Below are 18,013 nucleotides of genomic sequence, written 5' to 3'. Positions count from 1 at the left end.
CCTCTGCAGAGGTCTGAGTGTGTCCTTGTAGTTGGCAGCAGCAGAGCAGTCTGTAGCTAGTTAAGAGAGTTGAGGTGGGCAGATATATCTGGTTCTGTTCTCCATCATCAGAGGCACTGAAATTAGCCTTCAGTCTTGGTGCTTGTCCAAGATGGGGTGCTATTCAGTTTTAGCCTTAACCTTTGGAACCTATTTCACTGTCACTGCTGGCATTCCTGAGCTCTTTTAAAACCATATCATTCTTCCCCATGGAAGACACTGAAATTGATAATGCACGTTGAAGTGAAGATATGCAATTTTGTTATCTTTAAAAGCCAATTATCACACATTTCTAGATTCAAGGGTTAAGGATACATTTTTCTCAAGTGATCGCTGAAGCCACAAATGCATGCAGAAATGTCAGGGGAAAAAATATACATAGGCACAACAAATCTTAAGTCTGCTTTCAGAAAGTATTCGTAGAGCATTTCTTTAGGAAATACAAAAACATGTCAGATGCCTTCAACAAAATTGCATCATATTAGACCTCTAGCCCAGGAGTTGAGGAGATACAGATTGTTACCTTAGTTACCATTACAAAAGAACAAGAGCTTACTAATTTGGTGACAGAATCATTATCAGCTGTCCTACACTGGCAAAGCCAGTCAAAGAAAATACCTTGTTCCTTCACTGCCTTCAGTTGAGTTTCAAGTTAATACAGTAAATACAGAAACACTCTTGTCAACTGACAGTGCTCAGGAATAATTGTTTCTGCTTTCCAATGGCATTTGAAAGTTTTGACTACCAATTTTAAATAATGTTTAATAATTGATTTTTAAGTACTTATTTTCCGGTATAATCTTACATTCCAGAACTCATTCAGACTCAGCTCAACTTGATTTTAACCCTTGGCTATTTAGTGTTTGACCATGTGTACACAGCACATCTTTATAGTCTATGGCCTGTGGCATCGGGAATCTGTATTACAAGGTAATTATTTTCCTCATAGAGAAAGGGTGGGGGGGGGGAGTGCTAGAACAAATCGCTACTCCAAAATAATTTGGTGGAATTGAAACTCTGAAATCCAAATTTCTGCAATGGCTCCAAATCCGTAACTATGTATGGACCTGAGTTCTGTTTGAGATCAAATTTATCTGATCAAGTCATACTAATCTGATGTGCAAGTTGGGCCTTCTCATGAACATCATGAGGATGTTCTCATTTAAAACTCAGAACTGATAGGAATGAACTAAGTCCAGGCTCAGTGTTTTCCCTCTGCTAGAATTTATTTTTTTTATTTTTATTTATTTTAATTTTTGGCTGCATTGCTGTGCGTGGGCTTTCTCTAGTTGCGGTGTGCGGGCTTCTCATCGTGGTGGATTCTCTTGTTGCGGAGCACAGGCTGTAGGTGTGCAGGCTCAGTAGTTGTGGCACGCAGGTTCAGTAGTTGTGGTGCACAGGCTTAGTTGCTCCGTGGCAAGAGGGGTCTTCCTGGACCAGGGCTCGAAACCATGTCCCCTGCATTGGCAGGCGGATTCCTAACCACTGCACCACCAGGGAAATCCCCTCTGCTAGAATTTGATTGAAATACAAATACCACTACCAGGCCAGCATTCAGCTTATTAAAGGAAGAAGTCTTGGCTTCCTTCACCTTGCCTTTTAGCAATAGATAGAGACACCCTGGTGTTCTGATATGTGGTAAGAAGTTTGATATAGGAGCTTAAGGTCCTCAGACAACTGTCAGTCTCTGATCTGCACATCACCTTGGTTTGACTGTCCAGCAATGAGGTTTTCTCCAAAAGTTGCTGCTTTCCTAGCCGATGTGTTCAGGGTTGCTTATCTTTCGTATGGATGACTTTTAATTGACTTTGGCCTTGGGCACTTCCCGTTGAGTAAATTGATGAATATTGAAAGCAAATGAAATGTGAAATAAAATCATCCTGCTGGGATGAAAAGCATAGTTGGCCCTGCTCTATGGGGCAAGTAGAGTAAGGAGTCGGTTTCTAAGGCTTTTTTTTTGCTTAGGCCAGTTAGGTGGCAGAACTCTGAGGCAAGGCTGAAACGTTAGGTTTACAATATAATGCTGACTGGTATTTGTTGATACTAAATAGCTTGTGTTAATTCACCAGCAGGTCTGAGTCTGCATTCTGACCTTACTGGTTTGCATGTGATTTACCAAAGTACTACTTGTGATAGTACCAAAGCCATTGTTTACCCCACATGGATTTTAAAATCCTAGTTGACTTTGACCAATCCTGCCCTGTTTACTGTTTGCATAGTCACAGGTCAGGCTGGGCTACTTTGGGGCCTGGCTCTGGGACATGGGCCCACAGTTTCAGTTACTGCTTCAGCCCCTAGCTGAAGACTGGAAGGCTTATTAAGACAACTGAATTAGCCTCATTAAATCTGTGTTTAAAACAAAAGGCAGAGCCCCAACTTTTGGTCTTTTCTCCACCTCTCCCCAAGTGAACTAGGTTTTGCTTCCTTGGTTGAAACAGCATTTGGAATTAAGTAACAAATACTGTACAACCTATTCCATTCTGCAGTTAGACTGGAAAAGAACCAGCTTTAAGACTTTTATTGATATTTCTGCACACTCAAAAAGGAAGACAAGGATTTCTATCCAACTGATTTTGAAAACACACTTCTTCACAAAGGCCCATATTCTCACTCCACTGGAGACAACTTGTACACTAGATTCTGATTCTCAACTAATTCAGGCAGACATGAACTTTCAAAGAAATCCTAGACAGAAAAAGGACCAGAACTCAAATCACGCGTTAAGTTTCACACGTATCCCCAGAGTCCCCACATGCTCACTCTCTTACTCTATAAAGTTCAGAACTAGACGGAGGCTGACTGACCTCTGTGGGAGAAGTAAAAGTGAAAGAGGTTCTTGGTGCACTGACAAAATGACCAGTTGAAGGTCTATGGTTCCCTCTCACTTCCCAGATGGATCAGGCATAGAAAAACAAGGCTTAACCACTCATAATAATCAAACACATGGATTTTGCTAAAGAATGTCTACACTTGGTTGGGAAAATGACTTCCAGAGAGGCAGACACCAACCTGGTACCCATTTTTGTACATGGATAGTATCAAGGAAACGGGCTCTTGCTGGTAGTGCCCTAAAACTATATATTTAGTCTGAGTTTCTGAAGCTGTTGCCCTAGGTCAGTCCCTACTGGATGAGGTAGAACTATGGTGGTGGGGATGTTCTTTTTTCTGCAAGGCACTTGTTTTCCAGCTATGTGCCAAACAGATCTGAAGAGCAGCAAGGTCTGGTGTAGCTGTGGGTGGTCAAAGCAGGGATGAAGGCAGCCTGAGGAAGGCAGGACTCCATGGAAAGTACCTCCTCATTCACTGGCTGTTTTTAATTGCTGTTCAGCTTTCCCTAGGAGGGGCAAGGAGCCAGCCGTGGAGGCCAGGTCTTGATGACACTGAGCATGTCTCTAGATCTCTACTTTCCCTCAGTTCTATATTTTTTCTATTTTTGTTGATTCTGAAATAGCCCTGGCTTCACTGGTGAGATCGTATGTGGGGCAGAGATTGAAACAGTGGATCTGGGACTTCCTTGGCGGTCCAGTGGTTAGGACTCTGTGCTTCCACTGCAGGGGGCACAGGTTCAATCCCTGGTCAGGGAACTAAGATCCCACAGGCCATGTGGTACAGCCTTTTAAAAAAAACCACAATGGGGCTTCCCTGGTGGCGCAGTGGTTGGGAGTCCGCCTGCTGATGCAGGGGACGTGGGTTCGTGCCCCATGGTCCGGAAGATCCCACATGCCGCGAAGCAGCTGGGCCCGTGAGCCATGGCCGCTGGGCCTGCACATCTGGAGCCTGTGCTTCGCAACGGGAGAGGCCACAACAGTGAGAGGCCCGCGTACCGCAAAAAAACCCCAAACACAATGGATCTATTTCCGTCGCCTTACATGATTTAAAATGTGTGGGAAAATCGGTTTGAATGATGCCTAGGACTAAAGTCAAGACAAAGCAAGCCTTCGACCCCTACCCAAGCACGTCACCCAGAAGTTTGGTCCTGAGGTCTGCTCATCTCCCTGCGAAATCTAGGACCTCGTCTCACTTCCTGTCTCAGGTGTAGCAGCCTTCACAGTCCTTACTTGAGGTCTCGTATCTTCTTCCTGCCAGAAAAAGCCTTGAAGCTGGAACACCCACTCCACCTGCCAACAGCAAAAAGAGGTCAGCCCCACAGCAGTGCTGACCAACTTGGCCCAAAGCCCCAGCTAAACAGCAAGCTCCCAGACACAACTGTACATTTCTCCATAAGGGGACATGGGGGAAGGGGGTGACCAAAACACACTTTCTCAGACCAGAGGCAACACTAGCAAAGGGGAAGGTGAGAGGACTTTTTCTTAAAATCTTTAAAATCTGTTTGAAAAGTTGCAAAACAAGATAAAAGTTATAGCCTAATTGTGTACTAAACAAAAATATACACATTTCTAGAAAGTATACAAAAACATTACTCTGAATTTTACTTGTCACAGTTTTCTGTATATAACTTGTATTTTTTATCAGTATAAATTAGTTTTTCTGACTTAATTTTTAGCCTTTTTTTTTTTTTTAAGAATCTTCGTTTTATTTGGCTTACAGTCATAAGTTAATTACTAATTAGGAAAGAGCTCGTTTGATAGGACCAACCCGTTCCAACTAGATGGGGGGCAAAAGACATTGTAAATTGAAACAAAAAAGAACTCAGTGTTATTCCCAGAATTCTATTCACCCCATAGGATAAGCTCTAGTAGCATCATTAAAGGACTGGGCTAAGCCAGGTCATACAGTGGTACATGGGGAGTTCAAGATCACAGGTTTCATGAGGAGGATCACAGCTTCCAGTCCTAAACTTCACCTGGTAATCTCACAGAGACTGCCAGGTGGGCATTCATTACTTGGACATTTGTTAAGTACCTACCCCTAGATGCGCATGTGGCTGTTCCAGCAACCATCCAGTACCTTAAAGCATTCAACTCTTTACAGGCTTTTTGTATTATTTTGAGGGAGAACAGATTCTGGTCACCTCAGCTGGAGAGCTTTCAAATGCCTTAAACCCTGGGGTCTAGCTTTCTGTTCTCTGGTTCCGTGGCCCTGCCGTTATAGTGAAGTGCTTGGCGTGTGCTGGTCCTGTAGATCTCTTGGGTTTCTGCCATCACCGTCATCACTGTGACTACGCTCCAAAGCTCTGCACCCCCTTGCTAGGTGGGGCCACCAGAGAAATAACAGCACAATCAATATTAAAAATGCAGTTTGCCACAGGAAGACAGGTAAGGAGCTGGGCCAGGTGACAACACCCACCTAGCCTAGCCCTACGAGAAAGGCCAAAAAGGATTCTGAATCCTTCGTCTAAAAGGATTCAGCTGGCAAACCCTACAGAAAGGTACATAACCCCTGTCTGGAAGCTTTAATACAGTATTTAAGACTTTTGTCTTTCTAAATTCTTCATTGTCAACCTCCTCTGCTCTCCACCCACTTTCCCCTAAGAGCTCTGCCTTAGCCACAAAATGGCCAGTCCTCTCCTCATGGGGCCTGTTTCCTTTACTCTCAATTTAAACTCAAAATAGGGAAAAATTGCACTTGAGAATAAATCATCCATTTTATTTTATTTTATTTTGTCATGTGCTCACAGCATCTCTCTCTCCTCTCCCTGGCAGGTCACAGAGATAAATTAAAAATAAAATCTACAAGGAAAATAATTTATAAAAGCACTTCCCAGGCTCGTGCCTTCTATCCCTACTGCTCAGTTAGAATGCCTCCCCACCTAAGCAGGGAGGAGAATCAGTGCTTCCCCCCTTCAACTCATTCCTGCTAGCCTGGGGCAGACAATGCTCCAGACCCAGGCCGAGGTGGGGACAGCAGTGGCAACAGTTAGAGACACTGTGGTCCTGGAACCACCTGGCCACCTTGGCGCTCCCCTCTGCCTCCCCCAGGCGGTCCTCCAGGAGCCCTTGCTAAACTGGGGGTATGGAGAAGCTGCCTGTGGCCAAGAGCCTGAGGGAGGGGTACCCTCAGCCCCCGTTACATGCATTTCTCAGTCTCCTAGAAAGAAACCCAAAAAAGAAAGAGACCTCGGGACAGAGGAGAAAAATCCCAAGTGTTCACACGGTTACACGGAGTCTTTATGGCAAAGAGAACATTTAGCAGCTTTGAATATTGGTATCTCCTTTTTACTCAACACAAGCATTCTAGACCCTATAAGTGAAACAGGGCTCAAGCCCTAAAAAAATCAAAGCGCAAGAAACTCTAAGAGGACTAGTTTTTGTTGTTGCTGCTGGGTTTTGTAGTTTTTTGTCTTTCCAGTGACAAAGCCCAGTTGTTGGTAGGGGAGGCCTGAGGGAAGGGTCACTCCCCAGTGTTGTGCTGAATACTGCCTGGCTTCTCCACATCATCCCCCTGCCTCAAAGCAGCTCCCAGGAGGCTGCAGGCCCAGCCCTGTGGGCACTGCCAGCACCCCAGCTCCAGAAGAGCTCCAGGCAGCTGGTGAGGGGCGGGGGCACACGGGTGGGAAGAGAACAGCATTCGCATGCAGGCTCTGATGGAGACGTGGGAGCCTCAGCTCAGGGGTGACTGGGCACAGAGGAAGATGTATGGCAGGGCAGTGAGTGACATGCTTGGTGTTGGGGCTGCTGCAGCATGAGGCCTCACGACCCCTGCCTGTTGACTCTACCCTTTGATCCTAACCCTCCAAGCCAGTGTCGGGTCCCAGGGGCTCCCCTCTGATGGAAACCTCACAGGAGATATTATCCGAGAGCTCCCCATCAGGGATGCCAAAGTGCAGGAGCAGGAAGAGTTCACAGGCCCCTCTCAGAACCAACTCCGTGTTCCACCCCTCCCCTAGGCTGAAGTGGGGTTTACTCACACCAGTAATCTAGTCCCCTCTAAAACCTGCTGCCTGGAATCCTGGCCAGAGCCAACTTAACCTGCCCTCTGATTTTCTTCCCGCTTTGATTTTTCTGGGTTTTCTGTTTTCCTTCCTTCCTTCCTTCCTTCCAGGAATGAGACTTTCTACTACTTTCCTCTCCTCTCACAAGTCCCTTACTTTCCCTTTTTCGGCCTCCAGCAATGCCAGCACCACCCTTCCCTCAAAGGAAAGGGGTAGGGGTGAGGACCCTGTCCACCCAAACGGTCTGGCCACTTCCACCCCCCTCAGTGGGGGAAGCTGAGCCAGACAGCGCCTGCGCCTGCCTCTTCCTGTCCACTGACCCGCAGTCATCCCATCTGAGATCTATTGGATAAGAAGGCATTAAAGTCCCCGCTGTAGGTCCAGGTCCAGGCCCAGCCCTTCTCCAGTTTCCATCTCGGTGAGCGTCAACCCCCTTCCTCCCCAGGCTCACTTTCTCCGGTCCTTCGGCTTCCTCTCCTGCCGCCGGGCCTGCTGGTCAGCCAAGGTGCGGGGAATGAGGAGGACGCTGCCATCCCCGGCATACTGCAGCGCATACTGACTGGGCGAGTAGGGCCGCCCGTTCTCATCCCGCAGCCGCCCAAACACTTCCTGGTACAAGCTCTGGACCTTCTGCTTCATCTGCCGCAGGGACCGGAGGAACTCAACCTTCTCCCGCAGCAGCCGGGCTTTATCGCGCTGCAGGTCCTCCACATCCCGCTCCAGGTTCAGGATGGTGTCCAGCTTGCGCTTGCGGCAGTTCTGCGCCGCCATCTTGTTCTTGCCACGGCGCCGGATGTCACGGATGAGGCTCAGCTGGGCTTCACTCAGCTGGTACTTGGACAGCAGCTCGTTGAACTCCTCCACAGGCAGGTTGATGATCTTGTCGTTGGTGAAGGGGATCTTCATGGCTCGGGCTCGATGCTCATCCCGGCTCATCTGTTTGTCCAGGAAGTCGGCCTGCTTCTCCTTGCTGCCCTTCTTGAGGGTGCTGGGTGGTGGCAGGTCAGCAGAGTCGAGGGCACTGGGTGCCATGTTGTATGTGTGGTTGTGGCCCACATGCTCCAAATAGGGCAGGCAGGAGAGCTGAGCTGGGTCCTGGTAGCTCATGCGGCAGAACTTGGAATACTCGGGCTGGTAGCCCACAGCGCCCTCAGCCTCTTCCAGATCCAAGGTCTCAGAGTCAGAACTGTAGCCAACTGCACCTTCCTCAGAAAAGGAGGAAGAGGCTGAGGAAGAAGTAGAGGAAGAGGAAGAGGAAGAAGAGGAGGAGGAGGACGAGGAGGAGGAAGAACTACCTTCAGAGCTACTCAGGGAGGAAGGGCTATGGCTGGAGTCCAAGGAGAGGCCTGAGTCAGAGTCAAATTCCTCTTCGAGCTGGGAGGCCTGCACGGGGTTAAAGCCTTCTTCAATGGCCAGGTCCATCAGGCTGATCTCATCTAGCATGGCTTCATCTAACAGACCCCCGAGTGGGTCAGGCAGCTCAGGGCCTGCTGTGTCATTGGCTGTGCCATTCAGCTGGGGTGGAAAGAAGAGCCCTGCCAGGTTGGTGGAACCAAAGGTGGAGTTGAGGCTGGTGGAATTGCTGGGGACCAGCGGGAGCAGCGTGGAGCTGCCGGCCACAGGCAGGCTCTCCACCTCCGGGCTGAAGAGTGAGAAGTCCTGGCTGCAGCCCCCCAGGGACGCCTGATGCAGGCTGACATTCTGATTGATGGGAGTGTTGGGGGCAAGGCTGTAGTTGGTGCTCAGTGGGTCTCCTGGAGGGGCATCGTACAGGATTTCACTTGTTGATGTGTTCACTTCCATGGCCTGGGAGGGGAGAAGAGCATCACCGTTCACTTAGTGCAGACTCCATCCCCAGGTGTGGCTGGGGGCTCACGATAGCAGGCACCCAACATAGGCACAGCTGCATGGGTGTAAAGGCAAGAGACAGGAAACCACAGCCCACACAGCATCAGCTCCTGGCCCCGCTTGATCCATCATGCCTGGCAGAGACGGGTTCCTCCCTGTGGACTCCACCCCAAGGCAGGACTGATCAGCTCCAGGTCATGTTTGGCCCAGACTCCCCCATCATGGAGGAGAGGAAAAAAGCACCTAACACTGCAGAATCAGCACAGTGAAAAGTACACCCAGCCTTGGAGTAAGAAAGCATAGCTGCACCACTTGCTGTAAGACCAGGAGCATTTCACTCAGTCTCTCTTTGAGATTCAGTGTCCTCACGTTTAAAATAATAAAGGGCTGACTAGATGATCCCGAGGGCCAAGTGAAATGACAATGGCTGTAAAGCACTACAATAATGTCAGCTTTTATTAATGCTAAACCTAGGAAACACCCAGCCCAGTGATTATCTGCCTGAAGGGAAAGAAGGAGGCGCACCTAGGAGGCAGGCCTGCGTTAGAAGCCTCAGCCCCGGGGCTTTAACCCAAACCCCAATCCTGACTCCACCACCTACTGACACGTGGACAGTTACCTCTCAGTGTCCCCACTTTCCTATGGATCAGAAAGGTGTTACTCTCTTTTCCCAGAAGTGGAAAAGCAACTGAGTATGAAGACACCCCACACAAAGTCCGAGAGGTTTGTGCCTGGTTCTGATAATCCTACCTGCATTTCCATGATGGACATGAGATCTTGCCACTGCTGTTCCAGATCAAATGGAGACTCTGTCCCCGTCAGGAGAGGAGACAAAAGATTGTTTTGAAGACCTGGGGGCTCACTCTCACTAGGCACTGCTTCTGTTATGCTGGAAATGTCTGCTGGAAACTAGGGCAAAACACAGAGGGTTTAATAGGGGAGGAGGAAAGACCACCTTCTGCTTTCCTCCCCGAGACTACCACCTGAGGTTCTGTTTCTTCCTTCCTCTCAATTCACCCCCAGCAGCCAGGACAAGGCCAACACCAAAAGTCGGCCCCTCAGGCAGCCACAGAGAGACACACTGTGTGCAGGCTGCCCTGCTGACTCAGTGGGCTCTCCCTGGAGTCCTGCTCACCTCAGCATTCTCCCCAAAGGGGCAGGTGGCCTCCAGCAGCCTAAGGCACTCTTCCAGGGACAGGGCTGTCTGGTCCTCCCCACCAGGCACCTGTGGCAACAGCAACTGTTAAGTCTGACTGACCCGGGCCTTGGCTGCCTGTGGGCCGAAGCCCCTTCCCCAGCCTTTCCAAGGGGAAGCTTGAAGGAGGCCCTGCATGGTTGCAGGCCTACACTCGCCCTCCGTTCCCAGGCTGTCGGCTGGCCCTGAGTCCCAAACTCCAGCGGAGAAGAGAGTGGGGGGGTTCTGACGCAAGCAGAAAGCCGCTAGATGCTCTGCCTCCCATGTGCTGTTCGTTACTAAGGCGCGGCCCCTCCGCTGCTGCTGCTCTTCTACTCCCGCTTCCTCAGCCACCACTGTGACTTAGAGACCCCAACCCAAGATATACATTCAGGCCCATCCCACAGACACAACCTGCCTTCTCTAAAGAGAAGTTTCTAGAAGTGGGCAGAGGCAGGAGTACCTGTGCAGGGAAGCTCTCCCCAGTCTCTCCATCCACTAGCAAGTTTCGTGCCAGAGCTTCTGCACCCTCGCCTGGCCAGGTGTCCTCCTGCTCTGCTCCATCTTGCAGCTCCTTATCCACATCCTGCTCCTTCTGGCGATGACTGTAGTCAAAAATCTCACGCCCAGCCCCCAGGTCAATATCCTGTCGCCAAAGGATGTCAATCAGATCTATGTCCTGAAAGACAGAGCATCATGACTTTAGCTCTGGGGTCCAGGGGCCCCTCCCTGTCCTGCCCCTCAGAGGTTTCTGCTAGCATCACCCCAACTACTCCCAGGTGGGGCCCCTCCCAATCTACACCTGCCAGACTCTACCCCCTGTCCCCTCCGTACCAGCACGGCTTCATTCATCCATTTCCAGACACCAGCCTCCAAAAAAAAAAAAAAAAAAAAGAGCTAGCGAAAACCACTAGCACAACCATCACCATACCGTTCTGCGGGCTTAGGATCTGGACCAGAGGCACAGCCAGGCCAAAAGGCAGGGCCATCTTACCACTACTTAAGAAGAAAGGGGGAAGGAGGAGACACTTCTCATTTCGGGAATGGGAATCCCTTAAAACTTGGTTTGTAGAAAGCTGGCCATGGCAAGCAAGAGTGAACTGTCAAGCAAAATTGCTTCGCAGTGGCCAGACTTGCATCAGCCTGTGGTGCCATTTCATTTGCATAAAGGGGTGGGGTGGACTGGAGAGGAAAATCCCTGCATTTGCAACCACCTGATGCAACCAATGACAACGACAGGCTATCCAGCCCTTCCTAGAGCCGTTCCCCCTTCCCTGGATGAGGCAGGAGTAAGGCTGAACACACACAATTCTCAGTCCAGGCTCACCTCAAGATCCATCCCTGCCAGAACAGAATGCCCACTCTCAGCTGATCCCAGCAAGCTGCCTCAGTCCCCGGAGAGCCTCAGGCAGTCAGATGATCCTCACTGGACACCCCACCCCTGCCAAGGCCAGCCCCACGGTGTCCCCACAAACCAGTGCTCTCACTCCCTTACCACACCCCAGGACTCACTGACTCCCATCAGGCAACCCACTCAAGGACATAGCCCCCATCACTGCCCAGCCACAACTGCCGCCCCGGGCACCAAAATGCCTCCCTCTCACTCTACGCTGGCGGCTCCTGATTAGTTCCGGCTCCACCTGCTACCCCCAATGCCACCAGCGTACAACCCCAATAAATATGAGGCGTTCGGGTTTCCTGTACATGCCACCCCCTGCAGTTAAAGAAACCCTAAACTGTTGCCTTCCAGTCAGAGATTAAAAGGCAGACACTTTCCAGAAAGCAGTATCCTTAGATTAGACCCACCTCCCTAGCTCTGACCAGGTATCCCTCTCCCACAGTAAGCCTCCCTGATCCTAAGACCTCCCAGGTGTACCTCTCCCTGCAGTCTCCCCACATATACCAACCTGAACAGAAGCCCTGGACCCAGGAGCAGAGGGGGGCTGGGCCACCCGGTGACCAGCCACCAAAGAGTTAAGGGGCCGGCTCCCTTTGGCATGGCCCCCACCACTGTGAGAGCTGCGGTCCAGGCGGGTCATGGTGTGCGAGATGAGCCCCAGGGCAGCTGGTGCTGGGCAGCCGGACAGGGGGCTCCAAGGAGCTCTTGGCTCGCAGGGAGCACACCAGGCTGGAAGGGTGGCCCCTTGCTAGCTCCGAGGGGCCCAAGGAGGGTGCCCCGCCCGTGCTGCTGCCTGGGCGGCCCAGCCCAGCCCCCTTCCTCCATCCTGGAGCAGCCCCCTCCCACCTCACAAGCCCAGTTCCACTCAGGCGCCCGGCAGCCCCCACCCTGAGCTCACCGCAGAGGCTGCAGTGAGATGGGACTCCCACCCCATGCTCCGTGCTCAAGCTGCAGAGGAAAGCAAGCTCCCTCCTGGGCCTATCCTCCCGCTCCTCCCTCTCTCCCCCTCCCCACGCCCCCCAAACTTGTTACCTAGGCTGCAGCAAGGAGCCAATCCCCTCCCCCTCCCACCCCGCAGGTCACTGCTGAGGCTGCGGAGAGCCAATCCCCTCCCCCAGGTCAGCAGCTGGGCTGCGGAAAGAGCCAATCCCCTCCCACTGTCGTTACCTAGGCTGCGACGACAGCCAATCTCCTCCCCCAAGTCTCCGCTGGAGATGCGGAAGGAGCCAATCCCCTCCCACCGCCTGTTACCTAGCTGCAGCCGGGAGCCAATCTCTGCACCAGGGCAGCTGGAGAAGCTGCCGCAAGGAACCAGCCCATCCCCGGCCGCCTCCGTCTCCTCAAGGAGACGCACCCAGGGGCGGGCAGCCCCACCCAGCCCAGTCAGCCAGCCGGGGTGGCGCAGTGAGAGCGCCCTGGGGGGAAGGGGTGCCACTCTACCTCCTGTCGCATCCTGCTTACCCAGCCCACTCAGGACTGGGACTCAGGACTGGGCAGACACTCCTCCCACAGCTTCTTCGGGAATCTAAGTTCTTCCCTGGAAGTGTAAGGAGTTTTCCCGTTCCTCAGGAGGGCTGTGGCCAGTCGTCTTCAAACCCAAGGCTCAAAGAGCTAGCCTGGGCAGGAACCCAGTGCACCCAGATCCACTGGGAACCAGGGGCTTTGTCACCCTACAACATGCTAGACAAGAGGAAGGGGGAAATCCATCTGCACAAATGCAGGGATGTCACAGTGCCGGCCAGGCCTAGCCCCAGGCAAGAGGAGGGAGACAGGAGCCTGACCGCCAGCACTGAAGGAGACAGGTGCTCCGCAACGTCCTGGACACAAACATGTCCCCCCCGCCCCCCACTTTCTTTTTACCCCAGGCTTTGTTCAAGAGCCATCTCTGCCTGAGCCCCGGCTTACATCTCTAAAGCAGGAAGAATGCCCCTGACAGAATCAGGGTCACAATTCTGGCTCCCATCCTCACTGCTGCTCCCCTTGAGCCTAAGGTCAGGTCAGGGACAGTATGTTCTCCTTGGTCGCAGAGTGCTCCTCCTCGCCTGCAAAGAGCTGTACACAGGCCACCCCCCTCTCTGGGCAGAGTGCCAACCTCGAGGGGAATCCTATCCCTGACAAGGGCCTGGGCTATAGCTGTCCATCGAACAGGCCTGGCAGCAGGGGAGTGCTGCCACCCAGGGATAATACCAGCTCCAGCAGTGCCTGTCACATGCTCTGGACCTGGGTATTTTTATCCCTGAGTTGCTGAGGAAATAATGTTCTAGACACACAAAAATCCTCCCTTCCCCCATACCCAGCCTGGGCCCCTAACGCTAACCCACCCCCAGTCTCCAAAGGGAGCAGTGAAAGCCTGGGGTCAGGGAAAGCACAAACTTCATGAAGATCAAGAAATGGAGGCAAGCAGGGTCAAAGTCCCATCCCATTCCACCCCAACCCAGCCAATTACATTGAAAACATCCCATCCCACCCCATCCCAGGAGAGATCCCTGCAGGAAGAGGAATGAAGCTATGCCTGCTGGGTTACCAGCAGCAGGGTTCCCAAGCCCAATTACATCTACCCCTTGAGGAGCTACCGTGGGTGGGATGATGGAAGAGGAGGCTGGGAGGCATACTTCTTCAGACCACTGTGCCAAGACTGGAGTCCAGTTGAAGGTAAATAACAGAGGAAGCAGAAGAGAGGTGGCACTGTAAGAATCTCAGAAAAGAGGCACTGCAAGGCAAGGAGTGCTCACGACTCCCATACACAGGTAATTCTAGTCTCTCTCAAAGTAGAGCCAATATGAGCCAGCTAAGCACAGAGCAACCCTGGCACTACTGACATTTGGGGCCAGATCAACCTGTTATTTAGGGGCTGTCCTATGCTTTTTAGGAAGTTCGGCAGCATCCCATGCCTCTCTCCACTAGATGCCAGTAACACCTTCTCCAGTTGTGACAACCAAAGCTGTCTCTAGACACTGCCACATGTTCCCTGATGGACAAAATCATCCCCAGTTGAGGACCACTGGCCCAGAGAAAGCCACATGATTTGACAGTCACTAACATTCAGAGAACCGAGCTTAGAACCGGCTTCAACGCGGGATGGTAGGCAAAACCTGGTCTGACTGGTATGCAGAAAGAGCCAAGTTCTACAGCATCTGTAAAACTTTTAACATACCTCCACACCCCCTCTTCCCAAACACTCCCCCCATGCACCCCCGCCTCAAGACTCAGCTCTGGAAAACCCAGCCCAGTGCAATCCAGCCTCCTCCTTCCCTAATGGCCAGCGACTGAACTGGATCTTTTCCCAAGCTCCGTAAGACTGAGTGGCAAGACAGGTCCAATCGCAGAGCTCAAAGCAGTCTTATCACATTGGTGGGGGAGGGGCAGCAGAAACCATTTAACATGGTTAGAGGCGACTGCATCACCTTCTGCCCAGAAGAGTGTGTCAGCCACTCGTCAGTTCAGACCTCTGACAGCTCAAAGCAAGCTGCCTTCAGCAGCAGAATGCAGTTTCTCTTCTAGTTCCCATCCATCCCTCCCGTCCCTACTCGCTGCAGTGGGCCTTTAGCAAAGAATGGGAGCCTTGGCCCTCTCCTGGCCAAGAATAACTATCTAAATCTACCCCTTGGCTCAGACCCAGGAGAGAAGACTTATCAGGACCTTACCACCACAACAGGCCTGACCACAAAGGAGAACTTCAGAATACGTAGGTGTGTTTTGATGTGGGGGGAGGTACAAGGCAACAGTCCACAAAATATTTGTGTCTTAGCAACGAACATACACCGCATCAAAGCCCATCATAACATGACTCCCTCCCCCACCCCAGGCCTCCAGGAGTCATGTTGAAATCCAAGCAGTAAACACACAGGCATGTTCTAAGGACCTCCCACTGCCCTGACAGTTCATTTAGAGGTGGGTCAATGGTTCAACACAAGGAAATGCTCCCAACCCCCAATCTTAGTCAGACAATCTAGCCCACTCCTATCCCAGAACAATGCCTGAGACCCCCCGGAACCTCTCTGGTTCTTTGCAGGGCTTACTACTATTACTACACTCCTTCAGGACCAGCCCACCCCCGCAACCCCAGACCCTTCCCACCCTCCCCTCCACGTCGCCACTAACCTCTTTGGTTAAGTCTCCACTGACTGGAGGGGCTACAGCCCCCAAATCCTCCAAATCTTCACTGAATCCCTGCTCCGTTTCGCTTTCTCGCACCCCGTTGTCTGGGCCTGTCACATCTTGGAGACCACTGGAACTCTCGAGGGCGAGGCCCGAGCTGGGCTGGCTGCCAGAGACAGACCCCTCCGGATCCCGGTGGACCAGCCAGGCGTTAACCTCAGTGGTTGGCACCTGGAACCTGTCCAGGGCCCTCACCTGACTGAGGAGCCGCCGGGCAGTGAAGTAATTGTCCAGGTCTATGCTCTTGGGGTGGATACCATAGCCATCCAAGGTATTCCTCAGGTTGTGGAACTGGGTCTGAGTATAGGCAGAACTGGGCCCCAGGATGATCTCCCGGAGCGGGGGGAGCTGCGAGGTCAGGTAAGTATCCACGTCCACCCGCACCCCGATCAAACTCAGCAGAATGGTGAACTGGAGGAGTCCTTCCGTTAAGTATTTCTTCAGAGAAAGCATTGCTGAAGGACCAGAATGTTTATGCTTTTTGGTTTTTAAATCTTCCAAAAGACAAATCAAGGCCACTGCTCTGCTGCTCCAGCCAGCAAGTTACCCTCCTCAGTGCCAAACCCTGTACCCCACCCTGGCAGAACACAGGGGCTGAGCTTCCTGACAGCCTCAGAGGAAAGCACACCCCTTGGAGCCAAGGCCACACTCCAGACCACATTCACTTTTCCCTTCTTGACACCTCACCTCTGAAAGTACAACTGTTTCCTAACCCAGTCCAGGCCCTCAGGGCCCACGTGACTTACTGTCTCCACAGTCCACATACAGTCACTTCCTCACTCACATTAGTTGTCCTCTCTGTAAATTTCACTGCAGGTTGTTCTCGGGAACAGCTGATGGATATTTTTTTTCCTTCTCTCTCCTAAGGTTTATTTCCTTTGGCTGGAGCTACAGGCCTTTTGTCTTGGGTCAGAGTGTCCCGCCTCCTCCACACTTACCAGGGGGGTTTCCAAAGAAACCTGAAATGGGAATCACAAAAGCAACAGGATAAGATTCCATAATTTTCATGCCATGACCAAGGCAGAGGTAGGAAACACATTAAGAGGCCACTTTTATTTTTTATTTAAAAATAAATCAGTTATTATACTCCAAGAAAAACAAAACATGAAAACCTGTTACAGACAGAACAACTATGAGAGGAAGGTATTGCTCACAAGGGATCTCAGTTTCTGGATATTAATTCTGCAGCACCCTAAAAGGTAGCTCATTTTGGATAAGCAGATAATGCCCAGGGCATCCAAAATACTTTACACGTTGTCTGATTTACCAACCCTCCCCCCACCCCATACACACTACCCAGCTTCTATTTTTAGCGTGAGAAGTCCATTTCCTATCTTAAAAGAAAGTTTGTTTCTCCTCTCTCAGTAGAAAACTGCCTACAATTCTTGTGCCTTCAAGTTCTAAAAGGGAGGGAGAGATTATTAATGGGTGAGAGAGTAAAAGGACGAGACAACCACCACATCATAGAAAAGAATAACGCCTTTTGTTTTTCCAACTTTAAAATCTGATTTCCCTTTCCTATCACTCTCACATTTAAAAAAAATGGGGGTACTGACGAGATGGGGGGCCCTGAGGCAGGATTATTAGGTCCAGAATTTGAATAGGCAGGTTTTATTTTCATTCACGTGACCTTCTGATCCAAAGCAGAAGGATATGGCCAAGTCTTCAACCCAGATAGCCAAGTGGGGAGGGAGTAAAGCTGCCTTTCACTTTCTAGTCTCTACTTCTGAGCATCCATTAACCTCATAAACCACGACATAGCTCTCTCCTGTTCACTGCTGTGACCCATCTACGAACTTCATCCTAAAGAGAAAGAGGGATACACACACACACACACACACACACACACACACACACACACACACACGCCCTTATCTGGTTGGAGTAAACATAACTGCGACCCAGAATTCCTGCTTACACTTCCCTCCAGTTCTCACGCAATTTACTACTAAAAACCTCCCAAGAGCCAATTAAGTTCGAGAAACCGGACAAGGTCCCTTAAAGATCGAGTAAGGCCAGGCCTGAGCCCGGTCCCACCCTGCCCCGGATACCCGAGTCCGGCTGGGACCAAGTCGCCATGCCGCTCCTGGCGCCTCGACTTCTAGCCTCTGGGCAGCAGCGAACAAGTGCTACTTTCCTGGCCTTGACCCACCCTGACGGCCAAACCCCACCCCGCCCTCCGCCCTTATGGCCCCACCCCGCTCCCAAGCCTGGGCCTAACACCACGCCTTCTCAGGCCCTCAGCCCTCCCCAGTCCAACCCACCCCGGAGATGCTTTCTCCACTGCCTCTCGGCCCCTCCCTGCCAGGCCCAGGGCCCGGCCCCGACGCGAACTCCGCTCGGCCGCCCGCTCCCGCCTCCTGCCCCTCAGCTCCACCCCGCCGCCCTTCACCCCGTAAGCCTCGGCCCCGCGGCGCTGCGCCCCTCCCGTTAGGGAAAGAAATGTGCTTGATACCCTCTGCTGATCTCGGCGTCCGCCGCTGCCGCCACAGCAGGCGCTCAGCCCGAGGCCAGGCCTTGCCGCCGCCACCGCCGGCCGGCCTAGAGCTCGCCAGCCTCCGCT

At 51.7% G+C, this 18,013-nt stretch overlaps 1 protein-coding gene across 6 annotated transcripts; it reads right to left on the bottom strand.

Moving 5' to 3' along the window:
- Positions 1-3,767: 3,767 nt before the first annotated feature.
- On the bottom strand, positions 3,768-18,013 carry NFE2L1 (NFE2 like bZIP transcription factor 1). 6 transcript variants are annotated; one of them, XM_082860727.1, is made up of 7 exons: positions 17,502-17,590; positions 16,235-16,409; positions 15,394-15,905; positions 10,357-10,572; positions 9,855-9,944; positions 9,470-9,628; positions 3,768-8,677 (listed from the first exon to the last, which is right to left on the bottom strand). In XM_082860727.1, exons 3-7 carry the CDS (start codon positions 15,901-15,903, stop codon positions 7,319-7,321), a joined length of 2,334 nt encoding a protein of 777 aa, XP_082716853.1. In that variant the 5' UTR covers positions 15,904-15,905; positions 16,235-16,409; positions 17,502-17,590; the 3' UTR covers positions 3,768-7,318. The 6 variants fall into 6 exon arrangements, with proteins under 6 accessions (XP_082716853.1, XP_082716851.1, XP_082716850.1 ...); XM_082860725.1 differs by lacking the exon at positions 17,502-17,590 and adding an exon at positions 17,906-18,013 and having other exon boundaries at positions 15,394-16,409; XM_082860724.1 differs by having other exon boundaries at positions 15,394-16,409.

The sequence above is a fragment of the Leucopleurus acutus genome, assembly GCF_964270905.1.
Source record: "Leucopleurus acutus genome assembly, chromosome: 19".
Lineage (NCBI taxonomy): Eukaryota > Metazoa > Chordata > Mammalia > Artiodactyla > Delphinidae > Leucopleurus > Leucopleurus acutus.
Note: the sequence above shows the minus strand (reverse complement) of the source record. Positions and strands in the feature narration are given on the sequence as shown.